The 17,146-nt window shown below is 56.9% G+C and overlaps 1 protein-coding gene across 1 annotated transcript in view; it reads right to left on the bottom strand.

The window, feature by feature from the left end:
• Positions 1-61: 61 nt before the first annotated feature.
• MEGF6 (multiple EGF like domains 6) overlaps positions 62-17,146 on the bottom strand; it is a 107,663-nt gene continuing 90,578 nt past the window's right edge. The window contains exons 19-39 of the mRNA XM_082328888.1: positions 14,937-15,062; positions 13,831-13,962; positions 13,249-13,377; positions 12,690-12,821; positions 12,152-12,280; positions 11,426-11,554; positions 10,433-10,561; positions 9,504-9,632; positions 9,174-9,302; positions 6,919-7,047; positions 6,444-6,572; positions 5,658-5,789; positions 4,487-4,615; positions 3,727-3,855; positions 3,417-3,545; positions 3,089-3,217; positions 2,438-2,566; positions 2,237-2,365; positions 1,597-1,728; positions 1,051-1,098; positions 62-773 (exon numbers count right to left, since the gene is read on the bottom strand). Of these exons, the coding sequence (XP_082185014.1) occupies positions 706-773; positions 1,051-1,098; positions 1,597-1,728; positions 2,237-2,365; positions 2,438-2,566; positions 3,089-3,217; positions 3,417-3,545; positions 3,727-3,855; positions 4,487-4,615; positions 5,658-5,789; positions 6,444-6,572; positions 6,919-7,047; positions 9,174-9,302; positions 9,504-9,632; positions 10,433-10,561; positions 11,426-11,554; positions 12,152-12,280; positions 12,690-12,821; positions 13,249-13,377; positions 13,831-13,962; positions 14,937-15,062 (2,576 nt within the window). The 3' untranslated portion in view covers positions 62-705. The remainder of the gene's footprint in view (positions 774-1,050; positions 1,099-1,596; positions 1,729-2,236; positions 2,366-2,437; positions 2,567-3,088; positions 3,218-3,416; positions 3,546-3,726; positions 3,856-4,486; positions 4,616-5,657; positions 5,790-6,443; positions 6,573-6,918; positions 7,048-9,173; positions 9,303-9,503; positions 9,633-10,432; positions 10,562-11,425; positions 11,555-12,151; positions 12,281-12,689; positions 12,822-13,248; positions 13,378-13,830; positions 13,963-14,936; positions 15,063-17,146) is intronic.

Genomic DNA, 17,146 nt, shown 5'->3' with positions numbered 1-17,146 from the left:
CGAGAGCAGGCTGTGCTGTCGGTGAGGGAGCTGCTGCCTGTCGCTGGAGGTGTAAACCGGGAGCACTCGACTCGTGCTGACAGAGAGGGTCGGGCCATGGGCGCTGGCTCTGCAGAGGTGGTGTGGTAAGCGCTAGAACCCAGCGTCTTGCCCCCATGGCAAAGGATAATTTACAGTAAAATACCATTGCAAATTCAAATTTAAAAAAAAAAAAAAAAAATCCAAGTGAGGTGGTACATCTACAAGAGGCATGATCTCAGGAGAGCTGGGCACATTCAGCCATCAGTTCTGACAACACTGTTGTACAGCTTCCCATAAATATTGTTGCATAAATACCTATTTTGGACCATAATTTCAGCCCCCTCCCCAAGCCCAGCACCCAAAAGATGAAGGCCAGCAATTTGCCATGAGCTATCAAAGTCCGCTGTCCGCTGACCAGTTCCTTCTGGTGTCTGGCCAAGGGCGTGCGCTGGTGTCGGTGTGTGTGCTCTCGTGGCGTGCCCGGAGGCCAGCCCGTGCCGCCGTGGTGAACCGGTTACGCTCGGCACTTCAGCCTCACTCAGACAGCTCCAAAAGCAGCAGCGCAGTCTGTCAGGCAATGATAACCGCTCATGTGGCTTGTAAACAAGTTTGTTAAATAGGTCGTTGGCTTCTTCAGGTGGCTGCTTGGTCACACCGAGGGAGCGCTCCCGGCAGCTGCAGGACCTAGTGCTTGCCCGGCCGGAGCCCCCCCCGGGGCGGAGGTGACCCGGTGGGCGCCGGGGGCTGCACAGCTGGAAGGGAAGCCGGGACAGGTCAGCCCTCGCCGTGTGCGCCGTGTCGGCCATGGCCAGCCCGGGGAGCAGCCGCAGGGCTGACCCACCCGCGCTGCTGCTCTGCCTGGGGGCAGCAGCCCCCGCCCCGCTCCCCGCCGGGAAGGCACGAGCTGGGAGCACGGCCCCCGTCTGCGCCCCCAGCCTGGCTCTGTGGCTTCACATCGGCGCAGCATTTTTAGGTTGGTGCCTGCAGCCGTGGTGTGCAACAGGCCACTTGTCGGGGTCTGTTACTGACCTGGGACCAAGGAGGAGTGCTCGGCCGACGGCGGACGAGGCGTACCACCTGCAAAGCAAGCCAGAGCGTCCTGCCACCCGTCCCTGCAGCGCCGCTGCGCAGCACCCGCGGGGGAGTCACGCTGAGCCAACAAGTTCAACCATGGCTTGGGCAGAAATAAGGTATGTGTTCTTTCCACCGTGGTCGGTGCACAGGATCATTTTGTTCCAGTGTGCCCAGAAAAGCGTGGGCTTTGTGTCGTGGCTTTACCACGGGCGCATTTGGGGTTAGACTGCTGAACAGCTTTCTTTTCACAGCACTGTCAGCACGCAGTTTTCATAAAACCTCCCTCGTGGCTGGGGTGACAGTGCCTTGGGAAGAGGCAGGTGCTACACCACATTACTGGGTTTAGTTGATAGCACTGCTACCAAAACCAGCCCGCCAGGGCACGAGCCACGACCCCAGCACTGGTACCACAGCATCCCCCCGCAGCAGTTGCGTTTGCATTAGCTTCCCCCACCGTGTGTATCCAGCGGTACTCACTGTGGCACTGCGCCTATACGTTACCTTCCCGGCACGTCGGTCCCATGTACCCGTTCAGGCAGAGGCACTGGCCGTTCTGAGCGTTGCAGTAGGAGCTGCTGGGCGCGCACTGGCAGGCCAGGCTGCAGTCCGGGCCGTACCTGCTCGGCCGGCAGTCTGTGAGGGGGCAGAGCGGCGCTGAGACGGCCGCAGTCAGCCTGCTTCTGCGGCTGAGCAGAACCGCTCAGACGTTTCCCGCTGTGCAACAGGCAGAGCTTGCAGTGGAGGCTGAGTGCAAGGTAAGGCAGGGAGCTTTTTCCTTCCCCCCGCTCCCAGCCTGCTCCCGAGCTCTGGTGAGGACATCAGAACACCCCAAGGCCAACAAGCTCTTCCTTCTGCATTTGATCCTCAGCCTTCTGACTCTGGCAATCTGAATACAAGGGCACTGGAGGCTGGGGGAGCATTTGCTTTCCGATCTGACCACAAACAGAGGCTGGAGAGGTGACTACCACTGTTCAGATGCCCTCTTACTCTTCGAGGGAACACACAGAAAAGAAAGCCCCCTTCCATGAGAATTCAGCTCCAACAAGAGGGGTTTTGCATCCACTTTAGGACTGAGCTTCTGAGTCAATGCCCCTCTTGCAAGGTCCCCTTTCTCACCTTCCCAAGCCATGGCTCAACTCACCTGAACCGCACTTGAGGCCGGTTTTCCCTGGGGGACACAGGCAGCGCCCCGTGGCTGGGTCGCAGGGCGCATTGCCGACGCAGTCGCAGAGCTGCTGGCATCCCTCGCCGTACGTTCCTTCCTCGCAGCCTGTTTTGAGAGGTGAGATACGGCACACGCTCTCCCACCTGCTTCTAGGGAAGCGGGAGGAGGACGGGGTACCTGTCTGACAGCGCTCGCCGCGGAGCCCGGCAGGACACTGGCAGCGACCGGTGGCTGGGTCACAGCCTGCTCCGTGCTCACAGTCGCAGCGCTCCCGGCAGCCAGCTCCATGGAAGCCCGGGGGACAACCTGGGATGGAGCCGGGTGGAGAGCTCGTAAAAGCACACGGATGGGCTCAGCTGCAGACAGGCTCTGCAGCAAAGCCTCCGTCAGCCCACCAGAGAGAAGCAGCGAGCCTTTCTCTCTGAGAAGCGCCCAAATGCATGCAGTTGGTCTCGGTGGCCCGGGGCAGGGCTACCAGCTTCCCACAGCGAGTCTTGGGTGCAGAGCACAGCGTTTCAGCTCCGACGTGTTTGCTCTGCTGCCCAACAGTAAGCTGCGCAGCGGTGACAGGCATGCCCAGCTGCCTTGGAAGGGCACCTCTGTGCCCAGTGGTCTCACGCAGAGAACAGAAATTGCCTTCTCTGCGACTGCTTCTGCTACCTGGAAGGGTTCACTGTGAACACCAGTAAGAAAGGAAGAGCCCATCAGTGCACGCAGCCACGTGTGCGACTGCAGCGGGTCACGCCGTTGTCCTATGGGCCTGCTCTCTGGCTGAGCTTTAGAAACCCCCCTCACAAAGCCGAAGGTGTTTCCACTGCCACAACTCACTGTGTTCGCACAGGGGCCCATAGTGGCCCGTGGAGCAGCGGCAGGTTCCCGTCCCCGGGTCGCAGGTGGCATTGTGCAGGCAGGCGCAGTGGAGCTGGCAGTTGGCACCGTACCTTCCCGGCGGGCATTCTGCAGGGAAGATGCAGCGGCAGAGCTGCTCAGCGGCCAGAGAGCCGGCCCCGGCCCCGCTCCTGCACTTCAGAGGGCCGTGATGTGATAAGGCAGAACAGGCACAGGTGGGGATAACAGAAACTGGACCCAGTATGAAAGAGAGAGAGCTCCACAGTTACTGAGCCAGTGCAGGACGATGCATCCAAGTCAGGTTTACCTAATTCGCAGGATTTCCCCATCCACCCGAGCGCACATGAACAGGAGCCGTCGGCTGCATCACACAGCCCCCCGTTGCGGCAGGAGCAGGTCTGCTGGCAGCCCACCCCGTACCGGTGCTTCTCACAGCCTGCGGGACGAGAAGAGGTGGTGGCAGCGGGCACGCAGACCACAGTGCGATTTGGGCAGGAGCACCCAAGCACAGGCAGAGGTCTCGGGGCAAGACAATCGGCTCCTGCTCAGGACCTTTTCCGACCCGCTGCCTGAAATGCCTGCTTGTCCTGATGCACCACCCTGCAGCTGATGTTTACCTTGCTCACAGGTGGGACCAGCTCTTCCAGGTGGGCAAACGCAGTCTCCGGTGACGGGGTGACAGGTAGCGCCGTCCCCGCAGGGGCACACCCGTGCACAGTCTGTGCCGTAGCGACCAGCAGGACAGCCTGGCGGGAGGAAGACCTTGAGCTGCCTTGGCCAGGCCAAAGCACAGCTGGCTACGTCTGTAGGCTAGAAAGGACGGACTTCGCAATGGCACGCGAGCAAAGCAATGGGCACAAGGGGAGGCAGGAGGAGCTTGCAGCCCTGTCGCTAGTGCACAGTGGGACTGGCAGACCAGGGAAAGAGCTTTTAGTTTCCTTCTGCTGGAGGAGCGAAGCATTTTTAGCGGAGAGACAGCAATACAGTGATGGCATGATGCAAAGGCTGATGTGTCAGGCCTTTCCTAGTGGAGAAATCATTTTGGTGTAAAACAAATGGAGCAAGACATTTTTTCCATGGTTAAGACAGACAGCAAACGAGATCAGCTGCAACCGCGTTCCCCCAGTAAGGCTGGCACTATGCACACCAGCCCCCGCACTGAAGCGGGGAGGGCATTGCTGACAGCACAGGTTGTAAAGCGAGACAAGGAGCTCTCTTTCTGCTGATGGGCCAGTGCAGGAGTCAGCCACTGTGACGCTTCTCTCCTCCCGCAGGGTCAGCAACCCGGCCGTGGGCAGGATTTGCACCTACCACCATTCCCCTCCTGCTGAGGAAACGCCCGCGAGCTCCTGTCCCCCCGGCTGACCCGGCACTCACCGATGCTGCAGTCGGCACCGATGTAGCCAGCCGGGCAGTGGCACATCCCCGTGGTAATGTCACACAGGCCCCCGTTCTTGCACTTGCATGGCCTTTCGCAGTTACGGCCGTACCACCCAGGGGAGCACTCTGCGGAAAAAAAAGAAACAATGGCCTCAGTGCCTAAAAAGACGAGAACAAGGTCCAAACCTTCTGGAAAAATCCACCACGTGGATTCATACGGCCATTTCATCAGAGAGGAAGCAGACAGCTCTGCTGGAAGCGGGTCTGTGCCAGGCTGGCACAGTCGGTGGGTTTCTGATCTGCTTTGTAGCACAGAGCTGCTCCAAAGCACTTACGAGTCAACCAGCTACAGCAACGTGCCGACGGCGTGCGAGTCGCCCACACGCGTCCCTGGGCATGAGCTGACTGTGTCCGATGTGAGCCATGCAGCACAGACAACACAAGCTCCTGCAAGCCATGCTCAGGTGCCTCTGCCCTCCCGGCGGCACACGCTGAAGTGCAGGAAGGCAACAGCTTCTCCGAGGTGCCGGCTGTTCAGCAGGAGCCAAAGAAAACCCCAGAAAGCACTTTTAAGTAATTGCATGGAAACGAGCAATGGCGCCAAGGAGCTTTGGACTGTTCAGAACCTCTCTGCTGAAGATATAGCTGGTAAATATCCCACAATTAAAAAGAAAAATGGCAAAAAACCAGCCTGACTGCACGTGAGAATGATGGTTTTTTACATGACCTCCTACTTGCAAATCAGCCAGCGAGAGACAGCACAGCGGTCAGAGCCTCTCGGGCAGGGCCAGGCTTGGACAAGGGAGCAAGAAAACACTTGCCTGGACAGGCTCAGCTCCCGAGCTGTGAGCGCTGCACAACGGTTAAGAACAGAACAAAACAGGCCTTGGCCAGGCCAGTGAGGACAAAGGCGACCAACGGCAAGAAACAGGCAAGACAACCCGCCAGAACCTGTGTTTTGAGGCCGCTCCAGCGAGCTGGCTGCTCCCTGAGCTGAGGCTTTGCCGGCGGTCAGCCCAGCGCCGTGCCCCGCGCCGGGGCGCGATGGCTCTGCACCGACACTGCTGGCGCTCCCGGCACCGGCACCGCGCTTTCAGGGCGAGACGCAGCCTTGGGCAGCAACCTTCAAAGGTCCGTGAAGGAGAAGGGGAACCGAGCGCGGACTCACCCAGCTGGCAGGCCGGGCCGTGGAAGCCGGGGGCGCAGACGCACGCCCCGGTGACCGGGTGGCACTCCTGGGTGGCTCCGGCACACTGGCAGATCTGACCACAGCCCTCGCCGAAGGTCCCCGGCAGGCAGGCTGTCAGTAGAGAGGGCACCAAGGTGACGCAGATTCGCTTAGCGGGAGCTATCCCACCCCTCTGTGCAAGACTTTTTTTGCCTTTTTATTTTAAGGCAGGATTCAGGAAGCCTTTTATGACAGTGAAAGTTCTCTGCCACCCAAAAAGCAAAAGGAGCCGCACGCAAATGGTTCCTTGACTCCAGGAAAGATGTGGATTGAAAAGAAAACTGAGTACTTAAAGGCGTTAGATGCCTTTAGCAATGCTAGCCCTACCTACCCTCGTACTCCCGCAAGCTTCCATCCCCACACACACAGGCATCACAAATGCACCCCTCTCCCCCGGGTAAGGAATGTGCTCGCATGCCTCTGGCCCTTCCAGACTTGCTCCTACCCACAGGAGCTCATTTGAATACTGATTTATTGCTAATCCTCTGGATAAATACATAGCTCTGATTTCCCACTTGGCTCCCTGTGCTTTGCTAACATTCTGCGGGCATGCACCCAGCTGCCAAAACGTGAGCTGCTCCTTGGCACAGCTCGCTGTTGGGTTTTTTTTCTTGGTTTTTTTTTTTTTGTTGTTGATCCCCTTCTATTTTATGTAGCAATTGCTTGACCCGTCATGTTCCCAGAGCCTGTCAGCAGAACGGTAAGAGGATTACTCCATCTTCGTACGTTTTTCACATCCAGAGCCTGTAAAGCCCGGCGGGCAGCCGCAGCGGCCGGTGATGTGATCGCAAGGCACTCCCAGGGGACAGGCGCAGCGGCTGGCACAGTTCTTCCCGAATGAGCCCGGCAGGCAGGCTGTGGGAAAACAAGCCAGGAGATGTAAGTCTCCCGACTGGATTTCAAGTTATTGTTAATGCCCGCAAGGCACTGGAGACCAAGGGCCAGCTCTTGCCCTCAGCACCTGGCTGCCGCATGCGGTGCTGAGCCAGAGCCCCGCCGCAGCAGCCAGCTAGGCAGCGTTTTTGCAGCAACCCAAATGCCTCTTTCAGGGCATACTGTCAGCTCAAAACGTTTTGCCACAATTTGTAACTCATTAAAAACAAAATTTCTCCTCTTCCCAGACTTTGGAAGGAGCCTTGGTTTCCCCTGAGCCAGGGACGGACCCGGCGGGGGCAGTGCCGCCGAAGGGATGCTGGCTCACCTTTCTCACAGCGCCGGCCCCTCCAGCCACGGGGGCAATCGCAAGCGCCGGTAACGTGATGGCACGACACGTCGTCCCCACAGTCGCAGTGCTCTTCGCAGCGTGCCCCGAACAGCCCCTCTGGACAAGCTTCAGAGATGCAAACACGGGAGAGGAGACAAATTACACAAAAAAGGTAACATGGCTCTTTTTTCACTGCAGTTTCTGTAGGCACGTACTTCACTTTATTTATGTCCCTTTCATTCCTGCCAAGCCAAAGCGGTGCTGTGACAAGTGCGGTGACATCTGCCAGCTGCAAAGGTATTCTCCCTCCGGCAAGCGGTGCGGCTGGGCTAACGGCCCCTCTTGCCTTTGGTTCGGTGGCATGGGCAGCACCAGCCTGCCAGCGCGGGGGCTGCACTCCCTCTCTCGCCCCACGGCACGTATGGCGTGGGAAATCACCGCCCGGCCCAGACCTGAACGCACGCCCGCTGCCCCTGCGCGCGGGAGCACGAGCGTCTCAGCCACGTCGCCGGTCAAACCTGCTCAGGGTACGCGAGCATGAAGTGCACCGCGGGCCGGCACCGAAGTCGCTGTGAAAGTCTCTCTTTAACCGTGCCACATGTTCTCGGAAGTGTTATTCCTGGCACCGTTTAATGAGAGCTGGGCACCAGCACAGTACATTTTAATCGTTTAGTTTTGCTGCTTCTGTTGTCATAGAAGCACCTGGTTTCTAAAGCAGCTGCAAAACAAAATGCGTGCTGTATCAGGATTATGCAGAAGATAGCACTGCAGGCACAAAATCTGTGAACCTAATTTTCAATTCTGCCTCATGAATGAATGCAAAAAAATCAGTAAGTCCCTGTACAACTGTCCAAACAGGTTGCTTGTCCACACGAGGACCAAGTTTGTACACGCAGCTGTGGTGAGAGCGTGGCTGCGCTGTGCACAGCTGGGCAGATACTGGCACATACACGCAGTTTGAAACAGAGCGCCGTGGGAAGCCAAGGAGAGGATTCTAGCTTTTTAAAAAAAAAATAATCTTATAATTTCTGCATTTGTGGGTGGGTTTTTTAATTAATTTATATCAAAAGAAATTATAAAAGTGAACCTGCGGGTGAGCTCAGTGCAAGCAACTGTGGGCAGGGTGAGGCAGGAGCAGTCCCCAGGGTATGATGGCCAGAACCACAGGGGCACCTGCAAGCCAAAGCCTCCGAACGCCCATCCTTCCTGATCTCCACCCCGGCAGCTTAAGGCTGCCCGGTGACGGGGACTCGCTGCTGGCGGGTCCGAGGTGTGGGGTTTTGGAAGCGCGTGCCACGACGCTAGGAGGGGACGACGTGCCCGAGGACGCAGAATCCTGTGGCTCGCCCTCGGCCGCGAGGTGAGCCGTAGGTTCCGCTCCGTGGCCAAGTCTTGGCGGCCAGCCAAACCGCTTACAGCCGCTGCAAACGGCGACATTCCCAGGCAGGAACCCCGAGAGCAGTTTGATGTGGCTGACGGCAGACATAGCTGCAGTGGGCAGCTCCTTTATGCCAGATTTCAGCTGACAAGTGATGGCATTGGGCTAAGACATGCCTTTTACACCGTAATATGCCAGGCTGAGGTGTCATGACCCCTGAAAGGTAAGAAGCTTGTGGATCTCTTCTTGGCGTGCCAATATTCGATGAAGTCCCTGTTGCTGCTCTTATTAAGGCCAATAGCCTTTTCAACACTTGCTCATAGCACAGGGATTGCCGGGGTATGTGTTACAGTTAAAGATAAGGTGAACACAGGAGCCTGCCGAATGACAGCTGTGATTATTTGCTGGGGCTTAGGACTGAAGCCAGGCATTTAGGGTCAGTATAATATAGGCAAGCGTAGCAGAAAGAATGGAAAGGAGATGATCTTTTGTTACTCTTAAAATAAATGGGACAGAGGAAGATCTTTGCTTGGCTTTTTGGCTTTCACCATGCAAGTGATGGGGGGGACGACTGCTGCCCTGCCTTCATCCCTGCTTGGAGCCTGCGGCTTTGCACTGATGCCTGGGGACCTGAGCCTTCGGACACCCCAGCCCTCTCCCGCTGGCACCATCGCTTTTAGGACAGCCCTCAAAGGAAAGCAGAAAGCACAGCAGTGGGCAAAACCAAGGCACACAGCCAGAATCACGGCACCCACGAGATCTCTGCAGTGCTGAAATGCAAATTTTACGTCTTTGCTGTCCCCTGGCCCCCAGAGCCCCCTTGCGCGGCACCCGCAGGCGGTACCCATGGTTAGGACCCCCGTGCCCCACTTACGGCTCTCGCACTTCTCGCCCGTCCACCCAGGCTGGCAGACGCAGTGGCCCTTCTGGCGGTCGCAGAGCCCCCCGTGGCGGCAGTCGCAGCGCTGCCGGCAGTCTGCCCCGTGCTGGCCCTGCGCACACTCTGGGAGGAGGCACACGGTGAAACGCCGCCCTGGCACCCACCCCCCGAACGCGCGCGGGGAAGGACCGCGCGCCCTTGGTCGTGGGCACGCACCACCAGCGCCGTGCACGTCACCCCCAGCCTTCGGAGGAAAACGAGTCCAAAACGGGACAAGTTTGTGCCAGAGCCGGTTTCCCAGCGCTGCGACGCACCGTTACTCACCCAGCTCACAGGCCAGCCCCGTCCACCCCTCGGGGCAAGCGCAGAGCCCTGTGGCGGGGTCACACGTGCCACCGTTTTGGCAGAGGCAGCGCTGGCGGCAGTTCCTCCCGTAGAAACCTGCCAGGCACGCTGAGGGAGAACCAGGCCAAACATCCAAGTCAGAACACAGGTCCAAAGGCAAACGCCAAGCCTCTGGTAGCCTGCTGGAGCGATAGGTGGATGGGCTGATATATAAAATTAAGCCATTATCGCTTGCAATGAGAGGCAGGGAGAGGAGCTAAGGACACCCTCAGGCTGCTTAGCTGCCCGCACAAAGGCACCTGGTATTTCAGCCTGCTCAGGTAAGAGGCAGTGATGACACGGGGCACTGGGTGCCCGATCTCTTTAGAGCCTTCTTAGCTCTGGTGGTGGCAAAAGAAAAAAGGTTGGGTGAGTTCAGCAGCCAGGAGAGCCGCTCAGTTGGTAACCTACGCCTTCGGTCCCGAGTGCAGAACATCCTCCTCTCCTAGACCCAGACAGCGCCAGTGCTTGGCAGAGAAAAAAAGCCATTTAAGCACATGAATAATTGTTCTCGTGCACAGTTTCACTGAGCTGTGCCTAAAGGCATGGCTGACGGTGTCTGAGTGCTCAGTGCAGTGGATGATCAAGCCCTTACTCTGTGTGCTGCTACGAAACCGCAAGCCTGCAATTTCTGGGGCTCTTGGAGAAGGCAAACTCTTGGCTTCTCTCTTTTTGTGAATGAATCGGGAAGCGCTGCACAGCTAGTTACGATCTTACTTGCAATCTTGCCTTGCTATAGTACTGTCTCGGCTTTCTGTAGTTGCTGCTCCATTGAAAACTCTGACCCAGCCAGAGAAACGGCACTTTTCATGTGTGCTGGCAGAGGCAGCAGACAGCCTGCATTAGGAAGCGACCATAAGACGTCTTACCTTGCTGGCACGTGGGTCCCGTCCACCCGGCTGCACAGAGACATCGGCCGCTGACGTGGTTGCAGGTAGCGTTATTGAAACAGTTGCACGTCTGGCTGCAGTTCTCGCCGTACCTGTTCTCCTGGCATGCTTCGTGGGAGCAGAAGCAGGCAAACTGTTAGGCAGCAGGTACGAGTTGCATCAGCCAGAATCCTACTGACACCCCCCAAATGCACTTGTCTGGGAGAGGAACCAACGCTGGTGCGTGGCTGCTTTGGACGGCTGTGTAAGTTGGTTTTTACAGTGCTATGGGGAAATAACAGCTGTATTCTACAGGTGGCTGACTTCCAAACACGGACACTGTTGTTATCATCGATGTTACATCATTTTATCTATTTGGAAACTGTTTTGCTGGATGGCCAAGCCCTCATTACATTCAACAACAACGTGCTCAGTCAGCCCCCCCACCCAGTCCCTCTCTGAAACCGGAATTAACTTCCACGCAGAGAAAATCACACGTGGGGAACAGACACCTAAACCTCCGGGCTCTACGCCCTAGCAGCGCAAGAGACGGCGAGGGCTCTGGGGTGCCTCGCGGAGGCTGCTCCTGCCTCGCTCCAGCCCAGCGCAGCCGCAGAGGGTGGGCGCCAGGCCGCGGCGACACCACCCTGGCCACGGCGACATCCACCCTGGCCGTGGTGACACCCACCCTGGCCACAGCGATACTCACCCTGGCCACGATGACACCACCCTGGCCGCGGCGACACCCACCCTGGCCGCAGCGACACCACCTTGGCCATGGCGGCACCGACCCTGGCCGCGGCGACACCACCCTGGACACGGCGACACCACCTTGGCCGCGGCGACACCACCCTGGCCGCGGTGACACCACCCTGGCCACAGTGACACCACCCTGGCCGCGGCGACACCCACCCTGGCCGCGGCGACACCACCCTGGCCACGGCGACACCACCCTGGCCACGGTGATACCACCCTGGCTGCAGCAACACCCACCCTGGCCGCAGCGGGGGCCGTCCCAGCCGGGGAGGCAGTGGCACCGGCCCGTTGCAGGGTCACAGCGGGCGCCGTTCAGGCAGTCGCAGGCTTCCCGGCACTCCAGCCCATAAAATCCATCAGGACAGGCTGTGGAAAACAAAAGAGAAATCCCGACAAAATGCCTATACAGAGGGCTGGAAATCTCCCAGCAGAGATGAGATGCCTCTTGGTGGCCTTTTTTGTCACTATAATGCTGCACCAGGGTGGCAGCCCCCTGTTAATGGCTCTCCCCCTGGCAGGGCAGCAGAATACTGGATGCCTGTGCACTACGGACACTCAAGGTACAGGACAAAGCTGTGGTGCATCAGGCGAGCAATGGCACAAGGTTTCTGTCCACCAAGTGACCGAGCAGGTTGGTGCAGGAGCCAGAAGTCTGCACCCAGGGACCCCTTGGAGAGACCGCTCCACGACCCAACGTGGGTACACACACGGGCGACCGAGGCAGCTGCGCATTTACTCCTTGTTTACATTTTGTTAGTCTTTTTTTTTTTCCCCTAGACCTTTTCCTTTCAGAATTAAAATCAGAGACTTAGCAGCTTGCGGACATGAGGTTTTCCCCATCACCATCCCGAGAGACTCTCTTTGCTGTAACGGGACAGCAAAGGCGGACACGGAGCGCAGAGCCCTTGGCAAGTGGTCCACGGGAGCGCTGACAGCGCGGGGTCCCCAGGCCGAGGTACTTACCGAGCTCGCAGAAGGTTCCTCGCCAGCCTGGGCTGCAAGTACAGGCCCCGCTGACGTGGTCACAGGCAGCCCCGTTGTCACACTGACAGCGGTGCCGACAGCTCAGCCCAAACCATCCTTCTGGGCACTCTAGCAAGCAGAAGCAGAGGAGACTGAGGAGCCTGTCCTTTCCTGGCATCCCCAGGAAGCTATGCTAAGGCAGGAGCTCAGGCTCTGAATGGAAATAACAGTATCTGGCAGCTGTGTTTGTATAACGACTAGTGGGCTCTACCCTACCCCTTACAGATGTGTACCCAGGTCACCCAACCACCCTCAGGACAGGACTGGACCCATCACAGACAGGGCATTGGGATTGCATTTCTGTGACTGGGCCAAGAAGCACTGATGGAGAAATCTGCACCACGGCTTCCTCCGCTGCCTTACAGGCAGAAGGCAGAAGCCTCCTGGACTGCCTGTCCGACGCCTTTCCCCTGGAAAACAAATCTATGGCATTTGGCTCGGCTTAAGGCGAGCAGGGCAGCCCGCTGGCAGCACTCACTCTTTTCGCAGCGGCTGCCCGTGTAGCCGGCTTCACAGACGCACTGCCCCGTCTCCGCGCTGCAGCTCCCATCGCTGTTGCTGCAGTTGCAGGTGTGAGCACAGTCGGGGCCCCAGCGACCTGCATCGCAGGCTGAAACACAGGAGGGAACGGACCCTTAACGGCGTGGGCTCCGCTTGCTCAGCTTCTCCGGTGAGCGAGGGCGCGGGCACAGCGCTGCCTCCTCCTCGGGGTGGTATTTCCCTTGACTACAACGGCTCACTTGGGCAGAAGGACAAACACGGGGGTGGGTCCTCAGAAAACCCAGTGGGACAGTGAGAGCGGGTGCTACGCTAGCACATATTTGAGGTGAATTCACTCTGCAAACAAGCCCACTACAGAAAGGCAAGCGGCACCTGGCAGCACTGGCGGGACAGAGCAGAGAAACCTAAAGGATTTCAGAGAGAGACTTCTTCTGGCAGAGGCACAGCACGAAGATGACAATGAAGCAAATGACAGCATAGCTTTGCACAGGTCAGTGTCTTCTAGGAGCAATGGATAATAAACAGGGGTACAATACCTCTCTGGCAGTTGTACCCCGTCCAGCCAGGTGCGCAGCTGCACGTCCCCGTCACAGGATGGCAATGTCCATCGTTGCCGCAGCTGCAGCTCAGCTGGCAGTCTGGGCCAAACCAGCCGGGCGGACACACTGCCAATGCAGACATGTACTAGGTGCAAACGGCTGCCGTCACACCGCGGCAAGGGCTGTCTGTCCTCCTGGCAGACCCGATGGGTGCCGCAGCGTGCCTCTGCAGACCTGCCACGAGCACCGACGCTCCTTGTCCAAGCGTGGGTGCTCAGCTCTGGGCCGAACAAGCCGAGGGGCTTAGGGTTTTACATTCCTTTCTGCTGATGCAAAAATCACCACTGTGAAGATAGGACTAGAGGGACGTCAAGGGAAGAACACAGCCCCTGCCCCAAAGTGTGAGGCAACAGAGGCGTACGTGGTGCTAAGCCCTGTTCTGATGAGTGCGATGGTGCCTGGTCGATAGCTGGATGCTCTGCTCACTAGAGCAGGTACTCCAGGTCAGCCCAAATAACCCTCATTCCAGCTGGAGACAGCCATTCGGGCGTGAGGGACCCGACGGCAGGCAGCACTCACCATCCTGGCAGCGACGGCCGGTGTAGCCGGGTGGACACAGGCAGGCCCCCGTGGCGGGATCGCAGCTGGCGTTGTTCGCGCACTCAGGACACAGCTCCTGGCAGCCCAGTCCCCAGCGACCGTCGGGGCAAGCTGGAGCGCGGGCAGAGAGAGGACACACACTCATCGGGATCACAGCCGAGGCGTGAGAGGGAAATGTCTATTTTCTGGTGCACGGCAATGAGCCCCCTTTCTCGTTCACCTCCATGCTTCATGCAAAACATGGGCTTTTGTTTGGCAATCCATGGCTACTAGCAAGGACAACATTGCTTGCTTTGTTTTATAAACAGCGTGTGAGCCCTTGGGAAGCGCTATTCTGATCTCACTCCAGTACTTTCATGTCAATTTTGGATTCGCATCCACTTGTGGGGAGCTACAAGGGCTCCTTGCTAGGAAATGGTGTTGCTGGCAAAGGGTCTCGGCAGCTGCCGTCACACCACTGGACAGCACGCTAGCCAGCATTCCCAGCTCTGCTTTTAGTTGCAAAGGCGAAGCAAAAGGCTAAGAACTGATAAAACTGGGGCACAAATCCTTGTTTAACTGCTCCTAAGCTGCTCCAGGGCCTGGAACAAAGTCAGTTCAAAATGTATGGTAAGCACTGTGCATGTATGGTTTTATTGCTCAGTCAAACTATTAGGAGCAGGACATCTATATATGACTAATATCTTCCAGCTGCTCTAATACTGTACAATCATGTAAAAGTTTTGAATTTAGGATTCTCCAGTTTTCCAGCCGTTAAAGAGTAATATGGCGAAGGCAATTAAAAATACACATCAGTAAAGAAAGACTCCTTTCCTATGTTAAGGACCGCAACAGCCAAGAATACCTTCATCTTTTTTATTGTTGATGTTGTTGACTTCCTTGTACTGCCCTCAGCTTCAACAGCAGAGCGGAGCTCGCGAGGCTATTGTTTAAGTCTTACCATCAAAAGCTGCATTTTTTCTAATTTTCCACGAAGATGATTCTCATTGCACTAGATGTTTTTGAAACTAATTTTAGCAAGAGAAAAATAACAGCTATACACCTAAATCCCTTCCTCGGCGCACTGGCTCCCATCGCCTGCTCACCTTGGCCGCAGTCGTGTCCGGTCCAGCCTGGCAGGCAGAGGCACTGCCCCGTGCTGCGGTCGCAGGGCGCTCCCCCGCAGGAGCAGGACCGCCGGCAGCCCGCCCCGAACGTCCCCTCCGGACACTCTGCGTCAAAAACAGCAGTGTGAGACCTGCCCCCTCCCACGAGGCCTTTTCCACGAGCACGTTACCGATCGGGCCCCGCACACCAAAGGAGCCTCCGGCTCTGTGAGGAAAAGCCCATCTGTGAAAGGTTCCCACGCCGCAGAGGAAGACCGCGCTCGCGGGCCTGGATGTGACCGCTCTTATCCCACCGGTCACCTGCAGCTGGGCCTCTAGCACTTCGCACCACTACCTTGATTTGTGTGTCTGAGTACCACTTGTCTGCTGTTGCTTGTACTTTCAACAAGTATTTCTTTATCACAGAGGACCGACTGATCACACGCCCAACAGCTGAGGCCAAACCAGTCCCCAAACTGCGAACAGGACTCTGCAAATAACCCGTTCCCTCGCTGCTGCACCCCTGCAGGGCTGCGCCCCGGGCAGCAGCCGCAGCCGGCCGTACTGCAGCACCGCTGCAGGCACCGACAGCGTGGCAAACGGGTCCGGAAAGACGCGCTTTTGCTCAGCCTCCGAGACACCTGTGCTCATCCCACGGGCAGTGGCCTGAGCCACCCTCCTCTCTCTGTGCTGGGGTGCAGAACGCTGGGTTCGCATCCCCAAACCCATACCATCCCTTGACTTTTATAAGATGCTGTGAGGGCTTTTTACTGCCCTGGCTGAATGCCTCCGGAACCTGGAAGCCAGGCTTTTAAGAAGCAGCAAGGTTTGCAGCAGGTACACTGATGTAAAGCAATAAAGCAGGAGCATCCCCATCCACAGGAGGAGTGAGCGCTTTTCCTTCCCTCGGCTCTGAATGCCGGGGGGTACTGCTGATACCAGCAAGCTCCGTTTGCTCTTTGTACCCTGTGACACTATTTAGCAGACAGCTAATTACATGCAGACTGAGGGCCTCAGACCAAAAGATCCTTAAATCCCATTTGAGTCTCCCAAAAATGCTCATAGTCCCTTTTATTCACCCAAGCCAATGTTTCGAAAGGCTTCGGCATATGCAAACACACCAGCATTCACAAATCGCGGAGGAAAAGCACACCAGCACGCAGATTTCAAGTGACACAGTGGAGTTTTTGTTATTCCTCCTCTTTGCTAATTGATGGCAGATGTTTGTCTTCACCCTTTAATAATTTCCAGATCCGAACAACAGCCAAGAGCCTACTATTTCTATACAAATATTTGTGTTATTTCCTGTGACTCCCCCCTACAGGCTTGAGCTCCTTTCTTATTCTTTTTAAAAATATCCCGACCGAAAGCGCCCAGCCTGCCAAGGCGCCGCGTGGCTCGGAGGCAGCAGCGTCCCGCACGCCGGGGGGGCTCCAGGGCTGCCGGGACCCCTGGCAGGGGGCACAGGCCCTGCAAAAGCTGCTCCCAGCTCTCCTCCTAACGCCGCTTAGCTCTGTTAGCACTTGCTTGCATTGGAACTTTGTGTGACCATCTGCAGCTTTTGTTCTGACCGACAGACCAGCTAGGTTCTACCAGCCGTGGTGTTATGCAAGATAATCATGTGCCAGCAGCTTAATTAGGTGAATAGGTATAACTGCTGGGTTGGGTGTGGGTGGAATGCTTGGTTAAACACGTGCAGAGGCTCCCGGGGTGCTTGAATCAAAATTCAGATGCTGACCACCACAATGCAGTTGTGTCTTCGAGTGTGGACTTCCAAGAGTTCAACTTTTTGCCTTTTCTGTTGGATCTGACCAGGTGAAGTGTGATTCAGGAGGGGACAACTCACAGGAGGAGGAGGTTGGCTTTTCAATCACCGATCAGCTCCGAGGCTGGCACAAGTTATTATTTTCCAGGAACTGTGTTCATGTTTTGTAATCATCACCTCGTGCCAATGACTCACTGCTATTAGGTTCACTCAAAACACCTTTGTTCGAAGAAAGCCAAGCTCTCTGACACCCCAGCTATCTCCTGGGACCTTGAAAAGCTGCGCCCTCGGAGCTCGAGTGCTACAGTGCCCACACAGAGCGTGCAGTTTACTTACCATACTGTCAACTGGCCCTGTATGTGAAGAGCAGAAAACTGCTCCAGGAGGTTCATACAGAGGCAGAAGTTTAAATCCTAATGTAAATGAAATACAAATTTTTCTTTTC

The sequence above is a fragment of the Platalea leucorodia genome (assembly GCF_965183815.1).
Source record: "Platalea leucorodia genome assembly, chromosome: 17".
Classification (NCBI taxonomy): Eukaryota; Metazoa; Chordata; class Aves; order Pelecaniformes; family Threskiornithidae; genus Platalea; species Platalea leucorodia.
Note: the sequence above shows the minus strand (reverse complement) of the source record. Positions and strands in the feature narration are given on the sequence as shown.